The sequence below is a fragment of the Leucopleurus acutus genome (assembly GCF_964270905.1).
Source record: "Leucopleurus acutus genome assembly, chromosome: 2".
Classification (NCBI taxonomy): Eukaryota; Metazoa; Chordata; class Mammalia; order Artiodactyla; family Delphinidae; genus Leucopleurus; species Leucopleurus acutus.
In genome coordinates, this window is record NC_139143.1 from 19,213,405 (window position 1) to 19,235,248 (window position 21,844).

Sequence of the window (21,844 nt, forward strand, 5' to 3'; positions counted from 1 at the left end):
TATTTCCATTGGTCATTTGTTTAACTCTTTATAATTCATCTGAATCAATTATTTTGTTAGAACTTTTCAGCAAATAGTCATTTCTGTTCAGTGACAGTGATGGCTACGGTAAACTTGCTTCAAGTTTGGAATCTTGTTGGACCTCTTGTTCCTCATGTTGAGATATCTCAAATGAAACTTGAAATGGACTAGTTTGTTCAACTGGTCTAGTGCAGTGTGTTGGCCAGTGGTTTACACTGTGCCTGAAACCACCAGGTATAGGGTTGCGTGAACTCCGTGGTCACCAGCACCACCATTTTCTGGGGACACTTACTTCTCCCTTGGCTTTGAATGTTAACCCTGCTATTCCCATGGAGGAATTTTGAGTGGGCGTGAGGTTCACACACTGAAGACAGGTACTTCCGCATGCTCTTTCCTTTCCTCTATCCCTATTTTGTTGCTCTCTTTGCCTTACTCCTCTAAAAGAGCTTCAGATTTAGAACTAGTGGAGTTAATTCTGCTACTTTTTTCCCCTAAACAGATCTTCTTTCTTCCTACTGTTACCTCCCATTCCTTTTACTGAAGGAAAGTTTTCCTCAGATTATTTTTATTTTGCTTTGAAACACAACAGTTTTTAAGGAGACAAACTTTACTACGTGGACTCGGCGACCCCCAGAGATCAGAACAGTTAAGACAGGAAAGCGAAACTGTGTTCTTTCTCTCATCACCGCCCAGCGGTCTTTTCTTTTCACTGTGATTTTCCACCTTCCCTGGAATCAGCCCGGCCTCAAATCTGATTTTGTGTGAAGACTAGCAGAGTCAGTGCTCCTTCTGTGTTCCTCAGATTGTTCCTTTCCCGGTGCTGTTTCTAAAATGTTGCTTATCTTCATTAATAAAAGGTAGCATTTCTCCATTGCCTATCAGATCAAGTTTAAATTCATCATCTGAGGATACTCACTTTATCTCCTGTTCTTTCATTGCATGTTACCTCTGTTCCAAGTCAAAGGAGAGGTTGCCTCACCGTTCCCCCCTCACATCTGCCTTCACTTGTTCACCAGTCCAGATATTACCTATATTTGGAGAGTGAGTTCACCTCCTAACTTCTTGGGATTCCTTCCCTGAAAACTCCAGCCCACACTGCAAGTTACTCTTTTTCGTCTTTATTAATACTCACTGCTAATAGCACAATCCTGAACAGTTAATTCCATTGTGTATTCAAATATTTTCAGGTTTGGTGAGTAAATCTTATTTCCCCAGATAAAAGACAAATTACCTCAGGGTTTAGTCCACATATATATATTTTTCCTTGATGTGGACAGATAATAATGGTTGTGAAATGAGCACCAAATACACACCATTTAATTGAGAAGCATCAGAAAATTTGGATTATCTTAATTTTGCTTTTAATATTTTGTCTTCCACTATCAAATCTGTTATTGCTCTTGTATTTTTTACTTAGGGATACTCTGTTCCTCCCGGCACCTGAGTTAAAATCCTCAGACACCTCTTGGATTTCATCCTTTCCCTCATTCTCAAAACGAATTTTGTTAGGGAGGGTGGGAGGGAGGGAGATGCAAGAGGGAAGAGATATGGGAACATATGTATATATATAAATGATTCATTTTGTTGTAAAGCAGAAACTAACACACCATTGTAAAGCAATTATACTCCAATAAAGCTGTTAAGAAAAAAAAACAACGAATTTTGTCATCAGGTGCTATAGATTGTGCCTCTTCAGGTTTTCTCTCTTCTGTTTCATCCTGTCCAGTTCAGTTCTCTGTTCTCTATCTCCTGGGCATTTTAGTGACTTCCTACGCTGTCTTCTTCTTGTTAATCTCTTCTCTACATTTAATTTTACTCAAGGCTTCTGTCCAGGCTTATTTTAAAACACTGCCCTGTTCAAAAGCAACAAACAAACATTTGTGCTGAGAAAGATAGTACAAGGCACAGTCTTTATCCTCAAGGACTTTAAATATAGTGAAGGAGCTGTGATAAAAGGTAGAATGTGATAACAGTCACAATAGGAAATATACAGAGTTCCATGGGAACACAGAGGAAGGACAGATGAGTAACACAGACAAGAGGTTTTATTCCTTCAGTCTACAAATATGCATTGAGCATTTAAGTGCTGGGTATGTTTAGGTGCTTGATATACAATACTGAGCAAATCAGATGCAGGTCATTCTTTGTTTGGGTTTATGGTCTAATTAACAGGTAAACACAAAATATTTACATAATGACACATTGCATAATTATACACAAAGATCAGAGTACCATGAAAGACAGTGATAGAATGAGCCCAGATTTTGTGTGGACATTATAAGACAGATAAAAAGGAACTTAGGTGGAAAAAATAGGGGGAAACATTCCAGGCAAAGGTCCTTATCTTCTACTCCACTGAGAAAACAGAAACCAGTAGTCATGAACTCTTCATTTCCTGCCACCATACTCTTCACGGTACTGTCTGAACCCCACCCACCTCCTTAGTTCCCTGTTGCAGTGGAGAGGTGTCTTCTCTTGTGCAAGACTTACCCATTCATTCCGGTGCTGGATTTAGCACGTGTGATGTGCCTTCTCAGTACCTTACTCCTTCAGTAAAGCTTTCTCTTCTGTACCATCCTAACCTCCTCTGCTAACTCCTTTCCCTCAGCCTTTATCCATACCTAAAGAGCTTCTAGTTTTTTTAAAAAGGCATCCTTCAACCTCACAGTCCCCATCCAGTATTCTTTCTTGCTCCTCCCTTTCTGGCCAGACTTTTTAAAAAGTATCTCCGCCGGCAGTCACCAGTTTCTCATCTGTCCATTTGCCTCTGTGCGTTACCTTCTGATTCCCATCTCCACCACTCGGAAGCCACCCTCAGTAAACTCACCTGTCTTTGTCGTAAACACAACAGATTACGTTTTTAGTTATCACCTTATTTGACAGGACACAGCTGCCTCCTCTTCGAAAAACTCTCGCCTTGCCTTGCATGTCACTCTGTGCAGATTTTTCCTCCCCCCATTTGCTTTTGGGATTACTTTTCTTTGCAGCCGTTACATGCTGATAATGCTGGCATTCTTTAAGCCTCTAGTATTCATTCTCCCTCGATTCACTCTTCTGGAGAATCCCACCACTCTGTCCTCATCTGTTGGCTGCTTTCTAAATCTCCATCCCTAGCCCAGATTTCTCCTGGGCTTCAGAATAAACTAAGTGTTGACAGGACATGTCTGTTTGGATATGCCGAAGCACCTCACACTCAGTTTGTCTAAACCTGAGCTCCGTCTTTCCCGGTCCATTCGACCTCTCTTCCCGAGTTTGGTGTCTCAGTAAATGGTATCACTCTACTCAGTTGTCTAAACCAGAAGCCTCATCATCGCCTTCATTTTCCCTGAGCTCTTTCATCTCTCCCCTCACTTCCAATCACAGAGTTTTGTTGATTTTTACCAGCCAGATACTGAAAATGTCTTTCTTCCCATTGCCACTGCCTGCCCTTAGAGCGGGCTGGTATCTTCTCCCTCCTAGATTCCAGCGAAAGCCTCTTAGTGGATTTCTGAGTCTCCAGTGTTGAGTGACTCTCCACACACTGGCCGGAGAGACTTTGCAAAATCACACTCTTCAAAGATATCCTTTATCCAATTGAAAGGAAGCTTTGTGATTTGGTCCCTATTAATTTTCCACCCTGCTCTTGCTCCGACACCCGCCTCGTGTAGTCATACCGACGTGCCGTCCCCCACATGCCCTGCTCGTTTGCCTGGATCACTCACAGGCTTTTGCCTCTCTTCCAATTCCTCCTGGCAGGATAACCTCTTACTTAACTCTTCCAGCATCTAACCTCCACTTACTTGGGATTCTACTATTTATAAATCTATTCCATTGGTTATTATTTTCAAACTCTGAATATTGTGCTCTTACAGGGAGATCCGTTGAGTGCTTTGTGACCACCTAGAGGGGTGGGATAGGGAGGGTGGGATGGAGGTGCAAGAGGGAGGGTATATGGGGATATTTGTGTACTATGTATAGCTGATTCACTTTGTTATACAGCAGAAACTAACACACCATTGTAAAGCAATTATACTCCAATAAAGATGTTAAAAAATATATATTGTGCTCTTAAATTTGAGAACATCACTAAGGACTTAACTTCAGCTCATTTGAAAAAGCAGAAGTATTTATGTCTAGCTTATGTTTGTTAGTTTTCTTGTTTGCCCATTCTCATTCATCGTAATAGTAACAAACATTCAGAGAGCTGCCCCAAAAATGTAATGTGTTGATAAAAGGACAGTTAGATCCCGTTGTTTGTACTGATGTGTTTGTGTGGAGAGGTGGGGTTTGTTATAGATTTGGGTTTTTTTTTTAATTTATTTTATTGAAGTATAGTTAAGTTATAATGTGTTATGTTATAGATTTGTTTTAAACATTTTTCAAGACTTCCATTTTTAAGCACTCTCTGAGCTGCCACCTCCATATATTTGTGCAGTCCAGCTGCAGAAGTGAGTAAAGTTGTCAAGGACTAGATGGGCTGGATTACAGGGACTGGTTCCAGGAACCTCCGTGGATGTTCAAGTCCCGTCTATAAAATGGTGTGTAGTATTTGCATATAACCTGTGCACATTCTCCCACATACTTTAAATCATCTGTAGATTATGATGACACCTAATACAGTGTAAGTGCTATGTAAATTGTTGCTGGTATGTCACAAATTCAAGTTTTGCTTTTTGGGACTTTCCGGAATTTTCTTTTTCTGAATAGTTTCTGTCTATCGTTGGTTGAATCTGAGGATGCTAAACCCACAGATACGGAGGGCTGACTGTACTGTGTAGCTATCCTAAGTGGTTCATCATATTCTTTGAGGATTTTTGTGCATTCACCATGCAACCTAGGAAATTCTGCCAGCAACAGAATTTTCCTTCTGCAGATGCTGCTGCCTGATTACTGTCTAGGCTTCTGCCAGACATACTATTTGGGAGGAGGCAGATGAGGAACAGGAAGGACTTTGATATTTTGGAAAATCATGTGGCAGGAATTTACAGCTCTGCTTTGCAAAATTTATTTTCTCCTGATGTGCACCCTCCCTGACACTTTTACTTTATTTATTTATTTTTATTATTATTTTTTTTTTTGCGGTACACGGGCCTCTCACTGTTGTGGCCTCTCCCCTTGCGGAGCACAGGCTCCGGACGCGCAGGCTCAGCGGCATCATGGCTCACGGGCCCAGCCGCTCCGTGGCATGTGGGATCTTCCTGGACCGGGGCACGAACCCACGTCCCCTGCATCGGCAGGCGGACTCTCAACCACTGCACCACCAGGGAAGCCTCACTTTTACTTTATTGATGAATGATCACTAAAGACTTGGTGATAGCATTGTTATTTTTTAAATTTGTAGTGAGTCTACTTTTATTTAAATTAGGTGGATAATGTACCTAAATTACCATTGCTCAAAGTGGTTATAAGAAGTAAGTATGGGGCTATCCATCAGACATTTAGATTGTTTCTGCATCTTGGCTATTTTGAATAACACTGCAGTGAACATGGGTATGAAATATCTCCTCAGGATCCTGTTTCCCGTTCTTTTGGATAGGTACCCAGAAGTGGGGTTGCCGAATCATATAATAGTTCCATTTTTAGCTTATTGAGGAACCTCCATACTGTTTACCACAGCAGCAACGCCATTTTACAGTCACATCAACAAGCGCACAGGGTTCCAGTTTCTTCGCATTCTCACCAACACTTGTTATTTTCATTTTTTTCAACACTGGCCATCCTGACAGATACAAAGTGATATCTCATTGTGGTTTTGATTTTCCTGATGATTAGTGATGTTGAGCATCTTATATGCTTGTTGGCTATTTGTATATATTCTTTGGAGAAATATCTATTCAAGTTCTTTGCCCATTTTTTTAATTGGGCAGTTTTTTGTTGTTATTGAGTTGTAGGAGTTCTTTATAGATTCTGGATATTAACCCCTTATCTGATATATGGTTTGCCAGTAGTTTCCTCATTCCATAGGCTGCGCCCTCTGGGTTGCCTTTTAACAGCCCCGGATTGACTGTTGTTTCACAGTCTCAGCTTAAATTGGACTCTGGTAATGCACACCAACGTCTGTTTTCACCCTGATTCTTACTAATTCCTAATTCCAGGCTTAAATCTTGATTGTTCTCTCTTCCCGTATTCTCTGAGCTATATTGTCATTACTGACTCTGATTTCCATTTCCCATGATCTCTTCTTTCCTAATGTTTTAGTAAGTGATGATTTTTAAATTACAGGTATATATTTGGTAGAAGACCAGGAAAAAAAATCTCTTCATTAATCTCAAATGTAAAAATGAAGCAGAGGTTAAAATCAGTGGGCTTTTATATTAAAATTTTCAAATGTGAAAATATTCCTTTTAGAGGAGCATAGACAGCAGGCAGTATATTTTGAATCAGTTCATTTGGTGAGTGTGTGGGGTGATGGTTAGACTTGTCATAAGATATATAAGTATGTCCCAAAATCTTACACCTCCTGTTGACCTGCTAATCAAGCTAGAAACAGTAACTTTAGTTTGAAAACATCACGATTCTTGTTGACTGAACCAATAAGTTTCACATTTACTAAAAATGAGCTAATATAAGTGGTTGAATGTTCTGATTGGCCAAACATAATGTAGAGTTTATTTCCTAGCAAATAATGAAAGATCGATGGATGAATGTTGGTCATGAAGAAGAAGAACTAAAGCCATATGCTGAGCCTGAACCAGATTTCAATGACGCAAAAAGAATAGGTAAGTATTTAAGTACTGTGAGAGGGGTGGTCCCTAGGCTAAAAGTGAGAGTCCTTTAGTCTACCAAAATCGTGTTTAAAATGTAAATGGGAAACAATTTTTATTTGAAAAATACTTGCTTTATCATCTTTTCTTTCTCCAGATATACACTAAACATTGTGAAATTCAAGTTCCTTATTTTGTTCTCATATATTATAATCTAAACCAGTTGTTGGCAACAGTGATATAAAAATTAAGATAATGTAGATAAACCTCATTCTTTTCTTTCAGCAATTCCTAACGGGAGGAATGACTGATTTAAGAATCAGCACTGATCCGACTGATAAATATCAGCAAAACGTAGCATGTATTTTAACCAAAAGCGTAGAGGCCCTGAGTTAGAGGGAGGAACACTTTGGCTCCCCCTTTGTTTCCCACTGTCTCAGCAGGGTCTATCCTCCCACACTCAGTCAGTGCTCTACTCCCAACCGGTTCCCTCTCTTCATTCCCAGAGCCATCGGCAACTCACAGTTGAGTCATCTCCTGTCTGGCTTGAAGGCAGAACGGCTGAGGAGGGGCGTTGTAGGGTGTTAGGAATCTGATCAGAAAGAACTGTGGGATTCAAGCCTTCCAAAGAGTAAAGCAGAAATTGTTAAGAGATGAGAGAAACCACTCCCTGAGTGGCTGAGGGTGTGTCGAGAGAGAGAGAAGGTGTTCTGTGTGTGTCACAGAGAGACAGATGCTACGTGGAGCTGGATAAAGGAACTCAGCTCAAGGGTGTGCTGGGCAATGAGAAATGGAGTAGCCTGTGAATATATTAACCCACAGTGTAGATAATTTCTGCATGAAAAATTGGGGATGTACAGTATCTGTAACTACACGGTGTCTGTATATTAGTAATCCAGAAGTTTTACAATTAAAGTTACACTTTAAATGTTCAGAATTTAGTTTTCATATCCGACGTGGGCAAACTTGCCCATTTTTATTGGTTTCTTTACTAAAATAAACCCATTTTCAGAAAATTTGAATTTTGTTGTTTTTTATTTCTAGACATCATGGTCACCATGGGTTTTGCCCGAGATGAGATAAATGATGCCTTAATAAATCAGAAATATGATGAAGTCATGGCTACTTATATTCTTCTAGGTAGAAAACCACCTGAAGTAAGTTTTTCACCTTTTCAGATTAATGTGAATTATTTCTTGAGCTAAGTCACAGCTAAGTATAGATATAATGTTGGCAAATATATTTTAGGTTGTATCAAAAATAATACAAAGACCCTAACATTCTTATTTATCAGAAGTCAAAATCCAAGTTGCTGAGTTGTGAACTCACCTTATTTCCGAATACTGAGAGATTCTGTTTTGAATGAGCAGGCATAGTGCCTTGCTTAGCTCTGAGAGGCCCTGTTCACAGTCACGTCTTTGAGAATGGCTCTGGCAGCCCAAGTGCAACAGCCCTGCCAGAGGTAACACGGTTATTTTGGGTGGGCAGAAAAAGACAGCAACTGAAACAAAAGGAGGTGACAGCATTGAAAACAAAATGTATAGGTGGGAACCCAGGAAAAGGTTTTTTGGTGATATATTTTGCCTTGTAGAGTGTCAAGTGTTTTGATACATTCAGTTGGAAATTCTCAAGGCCAGTCGAGGTCTATAATAGGGAGAGAGAGCAAGGAAGTCACTCTCTGCCAATTGTGATTGAACCTTTGATGATCCTTTGGGACAGCAAAATATAAAGGTATAAATCGAGAGTCAAAAACAGCCCAGAGCTTTGACAGTTGGTTGAAAATTAGACATCTGTGGGAGGCATTTTGTAGAGTAGGATGAAATTATTTATAATTAGATAGTAACTATTAGTGAATCAGTACATTCAGCTGACATTTATTGAACCTACTCTGTACCGGAAACTATGCTGAGTACTGGAATAGAAAGGTTGGAAGGTCTCTGCTCTCAAGGAGCCGTCAGTCTAGAGGGGAGAGAATCAGTCCACAGTGTGGTACAGTGTGGAACGTGCTCTGATTAGGGGGATGTACAGGATACTCAGGGACATAAGGGGACAGGCACCCACAACAGGCCAAGACATGTAAGAGGTTGAATTAACAGTATTTGATAACCTGTTGGAAATGAAGGATAAGAGACTCTCAGATTTCTAGCATAGGTGACTGGTTTTGTAAGATGTATTTGCCAAGATAGGAAAAGAGTGAACCTTAGTGGGAAGATGGGAGGTTTGTTCAGTTCTGGGTGGTTGAATTTGAGATTCCTGTTGGTTGGAGCTGTTCAGTAGACATTTGGATATAAAGATCTGGATCTGAAGGGAATGAGTTGAATAGCATGAACAGATTTGGGATTCATCATCAGAGGGCCACACAGTAATGTGCCAGGAACTGTTTTAAGGACTTTACATGTATTAATTCATCTAATCCTCTCAGTGACCCTACCAGGTAGGTACTCCTATAGCAGAGGAGAGGGATCTTCAGTAGAGATGCTAATAGCTAGGGAGGTGGCATCAAAGAAGCCAAGGCAAGAGAATTTTAAGAAGTGGGAAATAGTACAAATGGTTATCTCTAAAGTCTCTGAACTGTCTCTACCTAGATTTTAGATTTCACTCCTGAGATCTGTAATTTTCCTATTAATTTAAGTATAAAGGAAACACTAATTTTATAAGCATACAACCCAGCCCGTGCATGAATTAAAATGAAGTTTGAATTGCATTGAATATAAATGAATGAAGCTACTATAAGTAGTTAGAGCCTGAACTTTGGAACCAGGGTCACTGGGTTTGAATTCCCACCCCTCCCCCACCCCAGCACAGCCACTAACTAGCTGTGTGACTTAGGCAATTAATTTCTCTGTGCCTCAGTTTCCTGATCTATAAAATGAGGATGACAATAGTACCTATCTCTTAGGGTCACTGAGAGGGTTTAAAGGAATTAATACTTCTCAAGTCCTCAGAACAGCTCCTGGCACACTACTATGTGCTCTGTGTTAGCTGTTATCTATTAAAATTTTCATCATCAGTATTTCTCTGCTCTTTATCATTAGCAACTTTACATATGAATTTCGATTTCCCATTAGAATGCCAGTGATTCAGTCAGAAGTTTGCTGGCAACAAAATACTTCTTTGTTACAGAGAGAGGGAAAGTGTATCAATCCCCACTACACCATGCTTAGCTCTAAGCAGATGCAATTTCTTGATCAGAGTCAATAAACCAAATTTTATTCTGTAAATGTGGTGGAGAAAGCAAAACAAAACAAAAAATGTGTGTGTGTTTGTATGAAGTTGAAATTTTAGATTTCATCCTAAGTTTGAATCTCAACTATGCCTGAATTCAAATCCCAAAGATGTCTCTTGAATCTCTTAACCTCAGTTTTTCCATCTAAAAAGTACAGGTTAATAGATCATAGGTTTGTTGTAATGATTAAACAAAGTAACATATATAAAAAGTTCAGCATGGCGGCTAGTATATAATAACCATTCAATAATTGGTAGCTATTATTTGGACCCAGAAGGACCCAAAGCCGTTTGTACAAGATAACAGAAGATGACATGTACTTGTGAAACGATGTTGTATCCAGTTCTCTCCCTTCCTGTTTGCCAACTTGCAGTTCTGTATCCAAACTTTTAAATTTTCTTAGTTCTGATTACTCCATGTATGACTTGGAATAACTTAGAAAAATCAAGCGTGCATATTGTTTCTATGAACTTTTTTTAATTTTAAAATGCTGGTGGTCTTTCTTCTTATAGTTTGAAGGTGGTGAATCGTTATCCAGTGGAAACTTGTGTCAGAGGTCACGGCCCAACAGTGACTTAAACAACAGCACTCTGCAGTCCCCTGCTCACCTGAAGGTCCAGCGGAGCATCTCAGCAAATCAGAAGCAACGACGCTTTAGTGATCATGGTGGGGGAAAGTCAGATATGTGGAAAGACAGACTGAGTCTGCCCAGACTTGCATTTTTTGTTAAGCATTATACAGTTCACATGTTTATGTTCTTGTATCATTCCCAGTTATCACAGCTTTATATTATTGAATGATAAATATAATCCTGTTTTCAGGGGCTGACCTAATTTTTGTAATCAAACAGTTTAATCTTCGTTCAGAGTGTAAAGTATGCAAATAAAGATATTTTTAATAGAGTTTTTGTTCGTTAGAAGAAAATATGTCAGTTGCTTTTCAGCTAATTATGCTTTTTAAAAAATTACAGCTGGTCCATCCATTCCCCCTGCCGTATCATATACCAAAAGGCCTCAGGCTAACAGCGTGGAAAGTGAACAGAAAGAGGAGTGGGACAAAGACGTGGCTCGTAAACTTGGCAGCACAACAGTTGGTTCAAAAAGTGAGGTGACTACAAGCCCTCTTGTAGGGCCAGAAAGGAAAAAGTCTTCAACTATTCCAAGTGTGAGTAAATATTCTGGCAAATTGCAATATGCTGTAGTTATTTGTTGTCAGAATTTTTTTGTTTAAAGATTTAAAAAAATTTTATCTTTTCTTTTCAAGTTTAAAAATATTAAGGTGAATTATACACTTAAAGAATGTGCAAAGGGGGCCAAGCTTCTAATAAACGCAATTTAAGAACAAAAACTGTGAATTCTTAAAATAACATTTAACCTTACCACAAAACAGTACATTAAACTTTCCTGCCTCAGTTTTCATGTTTGTAATATTTACTTGATAGTATATTGGTGCATTTAATTTTATGTTTACAAATAAACTGTTGAATGAAGGCAGACTACAACAATAATTACTTTATAGAGTTAGCTCCCATTATCCACTTAAAACAGCAAACTATAGAAATTATATAATGGGAGCTGGAAGATAGATTGAGACGTCCCCCTATAAGACAGCAGCAGAGAATAAAGAGAAAATATAAAAGAAGACTAAGAAATACAAAGGATAGAAGTAGAATTAGTGACGTTTAGGAAATAGGAGTATAGAAAGGAAAAGGGGCAAAATGAAAGGGAGAATATATTTGAAGAAGAAATAATAATTTAAAAAGATGGAAAACTTCATATTAAAAGGTCTCAAAAGGGAAAACAGAAGCAAGAAGGAAAACCTACTCCTGGGCTCATTAAAGTGGGATATATGGATACCAAGAGCAAAGAGGAAAAACTTCAGAGGTCCCAGAATGAGACAGCAGGTGACCTTAAAAGGAGCAAGATGCAGACTGACATCTGATTTCTCAACAGTAAGATGGATGCAGGAAGATAAATGGATAAAAAATATATATATTTTTAAAGTATCAAAAGAAAAGCACATTGAACACAGAATTTTATACCCAACCAAACTGTCATTTAAACATAAAGGTACAATAAGCATATTCTTATGAATAAAGTACCTCAACTCTTGTGATACAGTGACCCATTTGAAAACACTGTACTGTTTGAGGAAGTACTCTTACAGTAAGAGAAAGGTATGTCGAGTTTTGCCGTAAAATATATGGGAATTGAAAGCAATCAACTAACTTATTAAAGTATGTATGTGGTAACATACACAAAAAAGAAAAAAAATAATGAAAATTCAGAACCAAAATTCTGAATAATATCCAGGAAGTGAGGATAGGGATAGAAATTAAAGGAAAAAGCATATGCCTTGGAAGGGAAGGTAGGGGTAAGGGTAAGAAATCGGTACAGTTGGCTCTCACTGTCCATCCGTGTTTGGTTGAACCTGAAGACACGGGACCTGTGGATACGGAGGGCCAACTATACTCAGCCACTTTATATAAGGGACTTGAGCCTCCATAGATCTTGGAATCCGCAGGGGGTCCTGGAGCCAATCCCCAGCGGATACTGAGGGACAACTGTAGTGATAAGCAAAAATAAATTCAGGAACTTAAGGGCAAGAAATATAAGGACAAAACTAAAATGGGTAACTTTTAAACCAACAGAAGAAAAGGAATTGATTTAGCTTATGGAAAGTAGGAAAGGAGAGAAAAAACATAAAGACACTTTAAATAGAAACATGAAATAAGGTACCAGGAAGCCCAGCATAACCTTAATTGTAAATGGGTTAAACTCCCCAATACCCATTGTCTTACACAGTTAATGGAAACCATATTTTTTAAAAAATATGTGATTTGATCATCACCTTCTGGTCTTTGAAACAGATGTATATAACCACTTTAAGGATGAATGGATACAGCCACTTACATTCCAGCTGGTCTGTTAGGAACTGATTTAACTATAATAGATTTAATACATTTTTTATAAGTAGTTTTTTAGACAAGTCATCATTTCCTCTTATCTAAACATCAACTAGAGGACAGTTTCCAGAGTGTCATCACCCCATATAACAGAAAGAAAGAATTCCATCCCCTATTTCCTGCTACTCTGCTAGATTACCTGTCATTCAACTCAATTTGGTCATATTTTCCCATGAATATTCTCAGCTGTTTCCACCCCTGTCTTTATGCAGTGCTCTTGCTTAAAGTTCCCCCTGCACATTATGAAAATCCCATTTCTATAGATCATTTCCAGTCCTGCCTCCTGGATGGAGCCTCCTAGGACTGAACGCTCCAAAGTGATCTTGTTGGCCTTTCTGATTGCTGGACCACGTTATTTAGCTCGTAGCTATGTGCTGCCTTGCATTGTTCACTGTTGTTTCCCCATATTTATGTTCTCCTGTTACACGCTGACACAGTAGCTTCCTCAGAATCATTAGTGATCACACGCATAGTGGGTATTCAAAGCATATGTAAATTTTAAAAAGGCATAAAAACTAAGGCATTGGTTTAAATTTAAACTAACTATGCCACACTTACTTATCTTTTTTTTTTTTTTAAACATAAGCCAAAAGATTCTGGTAGAGAAATTCTTCTCTTAGCCACTTAGTATTAGCATCACTGCCATCAAAGGGACAAGGCCAGGGAGGCAGCTTGTGAGGATCAGAAACCTGGAAGACACAGTTTTGAAGGAGAAACTGTTCACCCGTCACACTTTGAGAAGGAAAGTAATGTTACTGAAGACAGCCAGAAACGTTTTAGAGGTCTCCACAGGATGTATGGTAGCATGACCTGACAAGGAATTTGTTCAAAATTAGGTTACTCATGTGACAGTTCACCCAAAACAGTGAAATTATCAGAAGTGAATATTCTTATATTGCTACATTTGGTGCCCATGGGATAATTTTACAGACTTCTAGTAATATCTTGGTGGTTTTATACTTTTCCAGGATTTTTCCCTATTTTCTGTTATTTATTTACAGGATTTTTCCTCTAAATTTTTTTAAAATAAATTCATTCGTGCATTCATTTTTGGCTGCCCTGGGTCTTTGTTGCTGCGCGCGGGCTTTCTCTAGTTGCAGCGAGCGGGGGCTACTCTTCGTTGTGGTGTGTGGGCTCCTCATTGCGGTGGCTTCTCTAGTTGCGGAGCACAGGCTCTAGGCGCGTGGGCTTCAGTAATTGTGGCACACAGGCTCAGTAGTTGTGGTTCGCGGGCTCTAGAGCGCAGGCTCAGTAGTTGTGGCGCATGGGCTTAGTTGCTCTGCGGCATGTGGGATCTTCTCGAACCAGGGCTCGAACCCATGTCCCCTGCATTGAAAGGTGGATTCTTAACCACTGCACCACCAGGGAAGTCCTCTCCTCTAAGTTTTTAATCTCCAGTTAAACCTCCTCAGTAGTCTATAGGAGCAAAGTAGGAAATAATTAAATGTTCAAAAATTAGGGATTTATTAGTTAAAAAAACACACTGTATATCTGTGTAGCTGAAAAGAGGAAGTATTCCCAGGGTGGCACTGCACACAGTGTTGGTGTCCTCAGCTGGGCCTGCCTGTGACCCTGGAGCTTTGGTCTCTTAACATCACCAGTGGCTGTGGGGTTTTCCCCAGCAGGTGCAGAAGGTTCACCCACAGGCTTCCAGGTGGCCTTCCATCTTCAGGGCCCCAGGTTTCCTGTTTGTAATGCTAGGGCGGGGTGTCTCTCGTGCATAGTCCCCTCAAGCTGCCTGTGCCACTGTCCTGGCCTTCTCCCTATCCCCAGCTTACAAAGGCATGAATAAAACCCAGCTTTTTCCAAACAGTTGTTCACCACTGCTGTAGGACAGTAAACTAAGAAAACCGTGCAATGCTTGCTGTGCTTTGCCTTTTATTCCTACAAGGGAGAGGGGTGGGAGATAGAATTTGTTAATATAAGATTCTGATCAATTAAAATTCTACCACAGATGTTTTTCAGTTATTTGCAGCTTAAATTCACTTCTCTGATTTTCCACAAATACAGTTAGAATATTTTAATGTGTTTCTTTCCTTCTTAAAGAACAATGTGTATCCTGGAGGTAGCATGGCAAGAAGGAATACATACGTCTGTGAAAGAACCACAGATCGATACACAGCATTGCAGAATGGAAAAGACAGCAGGTAACTGTCACAGTGACAGGCAGGGCTACCTTTGTCATTGCTTTGCATTAGTGCTCTGGGTAAAACTCCTGTAGCTGAATGGGTCAAGACGAAAGGAGACACAAAACAGCTAGTTAGATTGCAACCAACCATTCTTACTAAGGCACCTCCTCACGTGTACCGGAAGGGAGCAATGGAAAAATGTTTAGAGAAAACAGGAGATAAATGTCTTAACCTGTGACTTTTCTGAATAAAATACGATAGTAAATAATTCCCTATAGCAAAACCTATCATAGCATCCTAATCTGATCTTCATTATTTGAACCTTAGTCTTTTATACCCTTGCTGCTTCCTTCTTATCTTCTTCCTTCCCACCCACCCCCTATCAAGTCATCATTATATCCAAAGAGTGAAGGCTTTGTTTTCCTTCCTCTAAAGAAATGTGGCCATCTCAACTGATCATTGAGAAGCATACGGTTCTCGAAGGGTTTTATTTTAAATAGTGATAAATCATATTTTATTATTTAAAAAATCTAAGTTCTTTTCATCGTGAGTTAAGGACTGCTCATCAGTAGATGACAAAAGGACAGGGGGAGTCTTTTCTAATAAAATTCCATCCAGTTCCATCCCTAGTCATTTCAGCAAACTTGACAGACCACTCTTACACTTGTTTCCTCTCAGTTAATAGGCATTTAAAGTAAATGTTATTATAAGGCACAGAAAGGTAAATGAATCCTCCTTGGACCTAAGATCCTTTAGGCTAGAAAGGTTGTTGGGAATTGATTTCTAACTTACTCTTTTTCCCGTACTAAATCCTAATCTGCAGCTCCTTTAGTCTATAACAGTTTAACCTATTGATTAAAGAGATGAACTAAAAGTGTTTTGATGATGTTTCCAGAGATAGGATTTTTGCTACAATTATGAATTCTTACTGAATAGCGGACAGTGGACCACAGCAACACGTCACATGCAACTGTGATTGCTGGAAAGTGAAAGCTGTCTGTAATCATAATCATTTTATCCATAAAAATAATGTCATACTTTTCAGATTCACATGTACAGAACAAGAGTGTGTGAGATCTTTTCCGTGGAAGGCGGTGGTAAATTCACCCTGTACACTTTTGACAAGAATATTGTTGTTAGTCAGTAATAATAACGCTAATGTTGATTTCTGAGTGTTTCAGTCATGAAAGGTATTAGTCAATTTAGACTTTTAAAAATCTAGTTCTTAAATTTTAGTAAACTGTAGTTTTTCTTCTTTTTTACATTCCACGGTCTTCTCAACTGTCTTACGTTGAAAGCCTCACGGAGATGTCCGCGAGCAGCATATCCTCTGCAGGCTCTGCTGTGGCTTCCGCTGTCCCCTCAGCACGACCCCGCCACCAGAAGTCCATGTCCGCTTCTGGTCATCCTATTAAAGTTACACTGCCGACCATTAAAGACAGCTCCGAAGCTTACAGACCCGGGTAACATGCTGGTTGCATCTCATTTTGTTTGTCGTTAAAAAGAGTTTTAAAAAATGTTGCACCATACAAAAATACAAGATAGCCATCCCATTACGAGCTTTTCGAAGATTCACTGTTTGTGGCAGAGGTAAAGTTGAATTGTAATATAAACTTACTACATCCCCTAGCAGTTATCAGAAATGTTGCTTACAATTTAAATCATTTTCTGGAGGAATTTTCTTCAAGGATTTTGTTTTAAATCTCTCCATAAAGTAAAGGGTTGTTGCCAAATTTATCATTCAGTTAAATTGAGTTTTTATGGTTTAAAAACAAACAGACAAAACCCCACGAGACTAGGGGTTGAGACCTCGTTAATCTTCTCGGCTCTGGCCAGTCACTTGTTCTTAAGAAGAACTTTTAGTTTTCCTGTCAGTGATGAAACAGATGATCATGAAGAGCCCTTTCACTTATACAGTTAAATGACTATTTTTCTGGTATTTCTGTATGTTGAGATTTCTCAAATTCAGGAAAATGTTTGATAGATTTGTTAATCACGGTGGTGGTGTCCTGTAGCATTTGCTGTCACTGAGGCCGAAATTATAAATAGGAAATGAGCCTTCAATTCAAAGGCTTTTTGATAAACAGTAAAATCTGTGTTCTACATTGCCGAATGGTTTAAGAGAATAGTTTAAAAAAAAAAAATTTGCATGCAGTGCCCCTTGTCTGGCATTCCTGCTACTGAAGAGTGTTTATCTTTGTATCCCCGTTTCAGTAATTTCTTAATCGTTAGTAACTAAATTTTTATAAAAGGCATTTAGTTTGAATCTGAAATGTCATCCGTCTCTGGCGATAACGGTAATTACAGTCAACCCATGCATCACATCTGTGACGGGAAAGAATAGAATAGGGCCGAATAAAAGTAGCCATGGCAGTTTTCTTCTGGTTTTTAGCGTGAGTGAAACCTTTCTCTGCCAGTATTCTGAGAGATACGTCTCAATGTGTCCCAGCAGTACAGCCCAGCGCGCGCCCGCTGCTTCCCCGTCTGCTCACAGTATCAGCACCACCACCCCTGACCGAACCCGCTTCCCCCGGGGCAGCTCCAGCCGCAGCACCTTCCATGGGGAGCAGCTCCGCGAGCGCCGCGGTGCTGCCTACAACGGGCCGCCCGCTTCCCCCTCGCATGAAACGGGGGCATTTGCACACGCCAGGAGGGGCACGTCAACTGGTATAATAAGCAAAATAACGTCCAAATTCGTCCGCAGGTCAGTACCAACATATTGTGGTGTTTTCTGTCCTCTAGGAATTAACAAAGAAGATTCGTTGTTTTCTTCAGTCTCTACAGTGATTTTCCAGAATGGTTTTATGACATTTCATTAGACGTGCTCTTTTACAGAAGTTGGAAGAAAAAGATCAAGGAAGACATAAAGTCTATTCCCTTAAGGAAAAGACAGAAAAACAAAAGAACAAAATGAGAATTTAAGAATACTATAGAATAGAGCAGAAAGAGCAAAACTTGACATCGAAAATGTGTGTTCGAACAAAGAGTATCCCCTACTTAAAAGCCTTGATTTAGAAAAAGGAATTAAATATGGCTTTACCTTTATCCTTCAAATAGTATTTCTTAAGAATACTCTTCAATTGCTCACTAATTATATATATATATATATCGTTCACCTTTTATTCTTCCTTATAAAAAGCCTATGTGTTGGAATCACAGAGATTACTTATGTAATTTAACATCATAAAATCCTAACATCAGAACACGGTAAACACAAAACGAATGCAAGTGTAGTAACCTAATCCAGTAGAATAATGAAATTGTACCCTTTTCTAAAAATTAAGCGTAAGTGGGTAATAATACACATTGATGATACAAGTTGCTGAACACAGTGCAGGTTGACGTAGGTTTGGTGTGCTGTCAGGTCCTACTAAAAGCCCATGAAAGTCCCGTATGAACCAAGCCCTGTGCCAGGTGCTGAACAGGATTCAAAGATAAAGAGACAGCATCTGTGCCCTCAAGGTTCGGACAGCCCCAAAAGGATCAGACTGGACACCACCAGCCGTGATATACAATGAACGTGAACAGAAAGGAAAGAGCAGGCAAGGCTTGCTCTCCCGGGGTTCCTGACTCGGGAGGGAAGCTCAGGCTCCGTAGCAGGCAGTTGTTTGAGGAAATAAGAAGTTATGGGTAAGAAGGTTTTGTACTTGCAGCAAAAACAGTACTTGAGTACTTAATTTTCCATGTTTTTAGTGTTCCTAGGATTTCAGATAGTGCGTGTGGAAAAGAGAAGCAGCGTCCTTAGCCTCTCACCTTTCCTTGGAGCTATTTATAGACTCTGTTCATGGATCAGTTTGCCCAAGATCACACAGCTGAATTTATTACTTTAAACATAGCCCCATGCAACATCCGTTTCTAACCGTATCAGTCTGAGATTTTGTACCGCTTGGGCAGTTACCATGACACATCGACAGAGAAAGACCTGAAAGCGCCCCCGCAGAGTCAGCATGACAGTGGGACAGGAGTGCTGGCCGGCTGTCAGCAGGGTAGTAGTTAGGTTGTCAGTAGTTGGAATTGAGCTGACAATTTAAATCCATTTTTAAAACCCGGTACTTTCTCCTGGTTAATCCACGATTCATTTTAAGGTGAAGAAAAACAGGGTTTGAGTTTAATGCTTGATTACTAACTGTACATTAAGCATTGTGCAAAATATTGCTCTTTACGTTGCGATAAAAATTTAGATTCTAGAGGGAATGTAGTAAGGAACACCAGACAAGAAGATTGCCATGTAGGCATTCAACAAATGTGAAGACCTACTACGTGCCAGGCCCTCTAGCCAGCAGCCCCTCCATTCCTGCGAGTCGCTGATGGTCTCACGACACTCCACAAAGCTGAAACCTTTTCCTTACTTGGCTTCCGCCCTCTCGGGCTCCTCCCTATCCCTTCTCAGGCTCCTTTGCTGGTTCTTTCGGGTCTCTTTGCCCTTCCCCCTGACCTCTAAATGCCAGCCTACCCCAGGGCATGGTCTTTGGACACATTCTCTTCTCTGGTTATCCTCACTCTCTTGGTGATCTCACTCAGGCCCAGGACATGAAACTCCATCATGTGCTAACAATCCCAATTTAGATCTTTAGCCCAGGCCGCTCCTCGGAAGGGCAGACGCCCGTATCCAGTATTCTGCTCTGCCTCTCCACCTCATTGTGTAACAGACTCTCAAACAGAACCTGTCCAGATTTCAGCTCCTGCTTCTCTTCCTCAAACTGTCCCCTCCCCTCCTTCATCATTTTAGGGAACGGCGACACCATCCTTCTGGTTGCTCAGACCCTGAGCCTGGATTATCCTTCACTCCTCCTTTCTTCCTACCACATGCCAGTTCCACGAGCGGTTGTGTTGGCTCTGCCTTCACGACAGTTCCAGGGTTTAGCTGCTTCCAGCACTCCTACCACTGCCTTCACGGTCTAAACCACTGTTGATATTCCACGTCCTCACAGGTCCCCTAGCTTCTGCCCTTGTCCTCCTGTTCTGTTCACAACAATGTAAGTCCTCAATTTAAACTCCTCAGCTTGGGGCTTCCCTGGTGGCGCAGTGGTCGAGAGTCTGCCTGCCGATGCAGGGAACGTGGGTTCGTGCCCCGGTCCGGGAGGATCCCACATGCCGCGGAGCGGCTGGGCCCATGAGCCATGGCCGCTGAGCCTGCGCGTCCGGAGCCTGTGCTCCGCAACGGGAGAGGCCACAACAGTGAGAGGCCTGCGTACCGCAAAAAATAAAAAAATCCTTAGCTTGCTTTTCATCTCACTCAGAGTGCAGTTCAGAGCCTGCCCGTGGTCTCCATAGTCTGGCCACCCGTTCCTGCTCTGACCTCATCTTCTCCACTCTTTCCCTTGCTGGTTCCCCACCAGCCCCAGAGGGCACCTGACTGTCCTTGGGCACACCAGGCACACTTGTTCAGGATTTCATACTCCGCTGATACCCGCGTGGCTGGCTTCTACACCTCCTTCAGGTCTTTGCGGGACTGTCACTTCCTCAGCGAGGCCTTCCTCAACCCCATGTTGAAAATCATCCCCTCCCCCTCCCGACACTCCCTTTTCCGGCTTTATTTTTCTCTGTAGCACTTAACACGACCTGAGATAGTATGTTTGCTTTACGTAGTTGTGCCTCGTCCACCTCTGCCGAGGAGACGTGCTCCGTGAGAACAGGGGTTTGCAGTTGGCTCGTTGGCTGGCTTTGTTTTGTGCTGAATCTCCTGCCGAGCGGTGGGTGCTTCCTCTGCCGCGTACTCTGGCACTCGGTAAACATTCATCTACTGAGCGGACGAGTAGTGTGGAAGACAGTTTAAAAAGTAAACAAGTAAGCTTGTCATACATTCTGATAAGCGCTCTGAAGGGGGCAGGTCCTGAAAGAGAGAACAAGGTTGAGGGAATAGGAGTGTTCAGACCCAGCCCATGAGGGGAGCTAGCGTGGAAGTTTCTAAGGTTCCACCATGCCCTTATCACACTTTGAACAGTGTCATCTAGTAGACGGTTTTGGCAGGGGGCGGGGGGGGGGGTGGGCTTGGTGGGGAAAGAAGGGAGGGCGGAGGTTGTTTGCTGTTCTTTGTCAGAAATTAGAGAGGGTTTTTTAATGTCTTGATTTTTAACATATTTTAATGAATTCTGGATTTGGTGAGAGAAGAGAAAAAACGCTCAGTTCTTCTCCGAGGCCACTTGTCACCCTGCGAACAGGTTTGGCTTTACAAGTATGTCTGCGTTCGCAGCAGTGCATGAGGGTAGCATTTTGTGGTTCAGGATGACACCATCTAATACCCCCCTGACGACTTAATGCGGGAAGACAAGCAAGCATGGGTTTCCGTCCCGGGGATGAACCTGCTGAGCTCTTTAGCAGCTGGCAGACGGGATGGGCAGCTGATCTTTCTGCATTTGCGGCATGTTGAGCTTTCGGGGGCTGGATGCTTAGAGATAAGCTAGAGAACCTCTCAGTGCCTTATTATTTAACACTCTCAACTCAGCCGTCAGGTTATCGTCCTTCCCACTGGTCTCGTCCTCTTAATTCCATCCTGGGTTCAAGGCCGGCCTTTCTGTTCCCTTTGCCTTCCTCACTTCACTCTGCCTAAAGCCTGAAGAAATGGGGCCGCACGCTGATGCCCCCGTGGGACCCTCACCGGCACCCGGGGTGCTGGGGGGCAGGGCTGGCTCTGAGCACAGTGCAGGGGCCAAGACGCCTCCAGACTCGGGGACCAGCTAAGTCCCCAACGTGCCACTGAAGGCGTTAAAAGATGAAGAAAATAGGATTTTATAGGGGAAAAAAGTAAAGGAATTTGGGTTATTAAGCTTTAAGAAAAGAAGGATAAAGAATAGTCCAGAGTTAATCGTTCATGTATTTG

At 41.1% G+C, this 21,844-nt stretch overlaps 1 protein-coding gene across 1 annotated transcript in view; it reads left to right on the forward strand.

Moving 5' to 3' along the window:
• MARK1 (microtubule affinity regulating kinase 1) overlaps positions 1-21,844 on the forward strand; it is a gene marked incomplete at its 5' end in the record, with an annotated part of 142,328 nt that overhangs the window by 113,878 nt on the left and 6,606 nt on the right. The window contains 7 exons of the mRNA XM_082834772.1: positions 6,620-6,719; positions 7,749-7,861; positions 10,443-10,596; positions 10,901-11,094; positions 14,942-15,042; positions 16,323-16,487; positions 17,477-17,728. Of these exons, the coding sequence (XP_082690898.1) occupies positions 6,620-6,719; positions 7,749-7,861; positions 10,443-10,596; positions 10,901-11,094; positions 14,942-15,042; positions 16,323-16,487; positions 17,477-17,728 (1,079 nt within the window). The remainder of the gene's footprint in view (positions 1-6,619; positions 6,720-7,748; positions 7,862-10,442; positions 10,597-10,900; positions 11,095-14,941; positions 15,043-16,322; positions 16,488-17,476; positions 17,729-21,844) is intronic.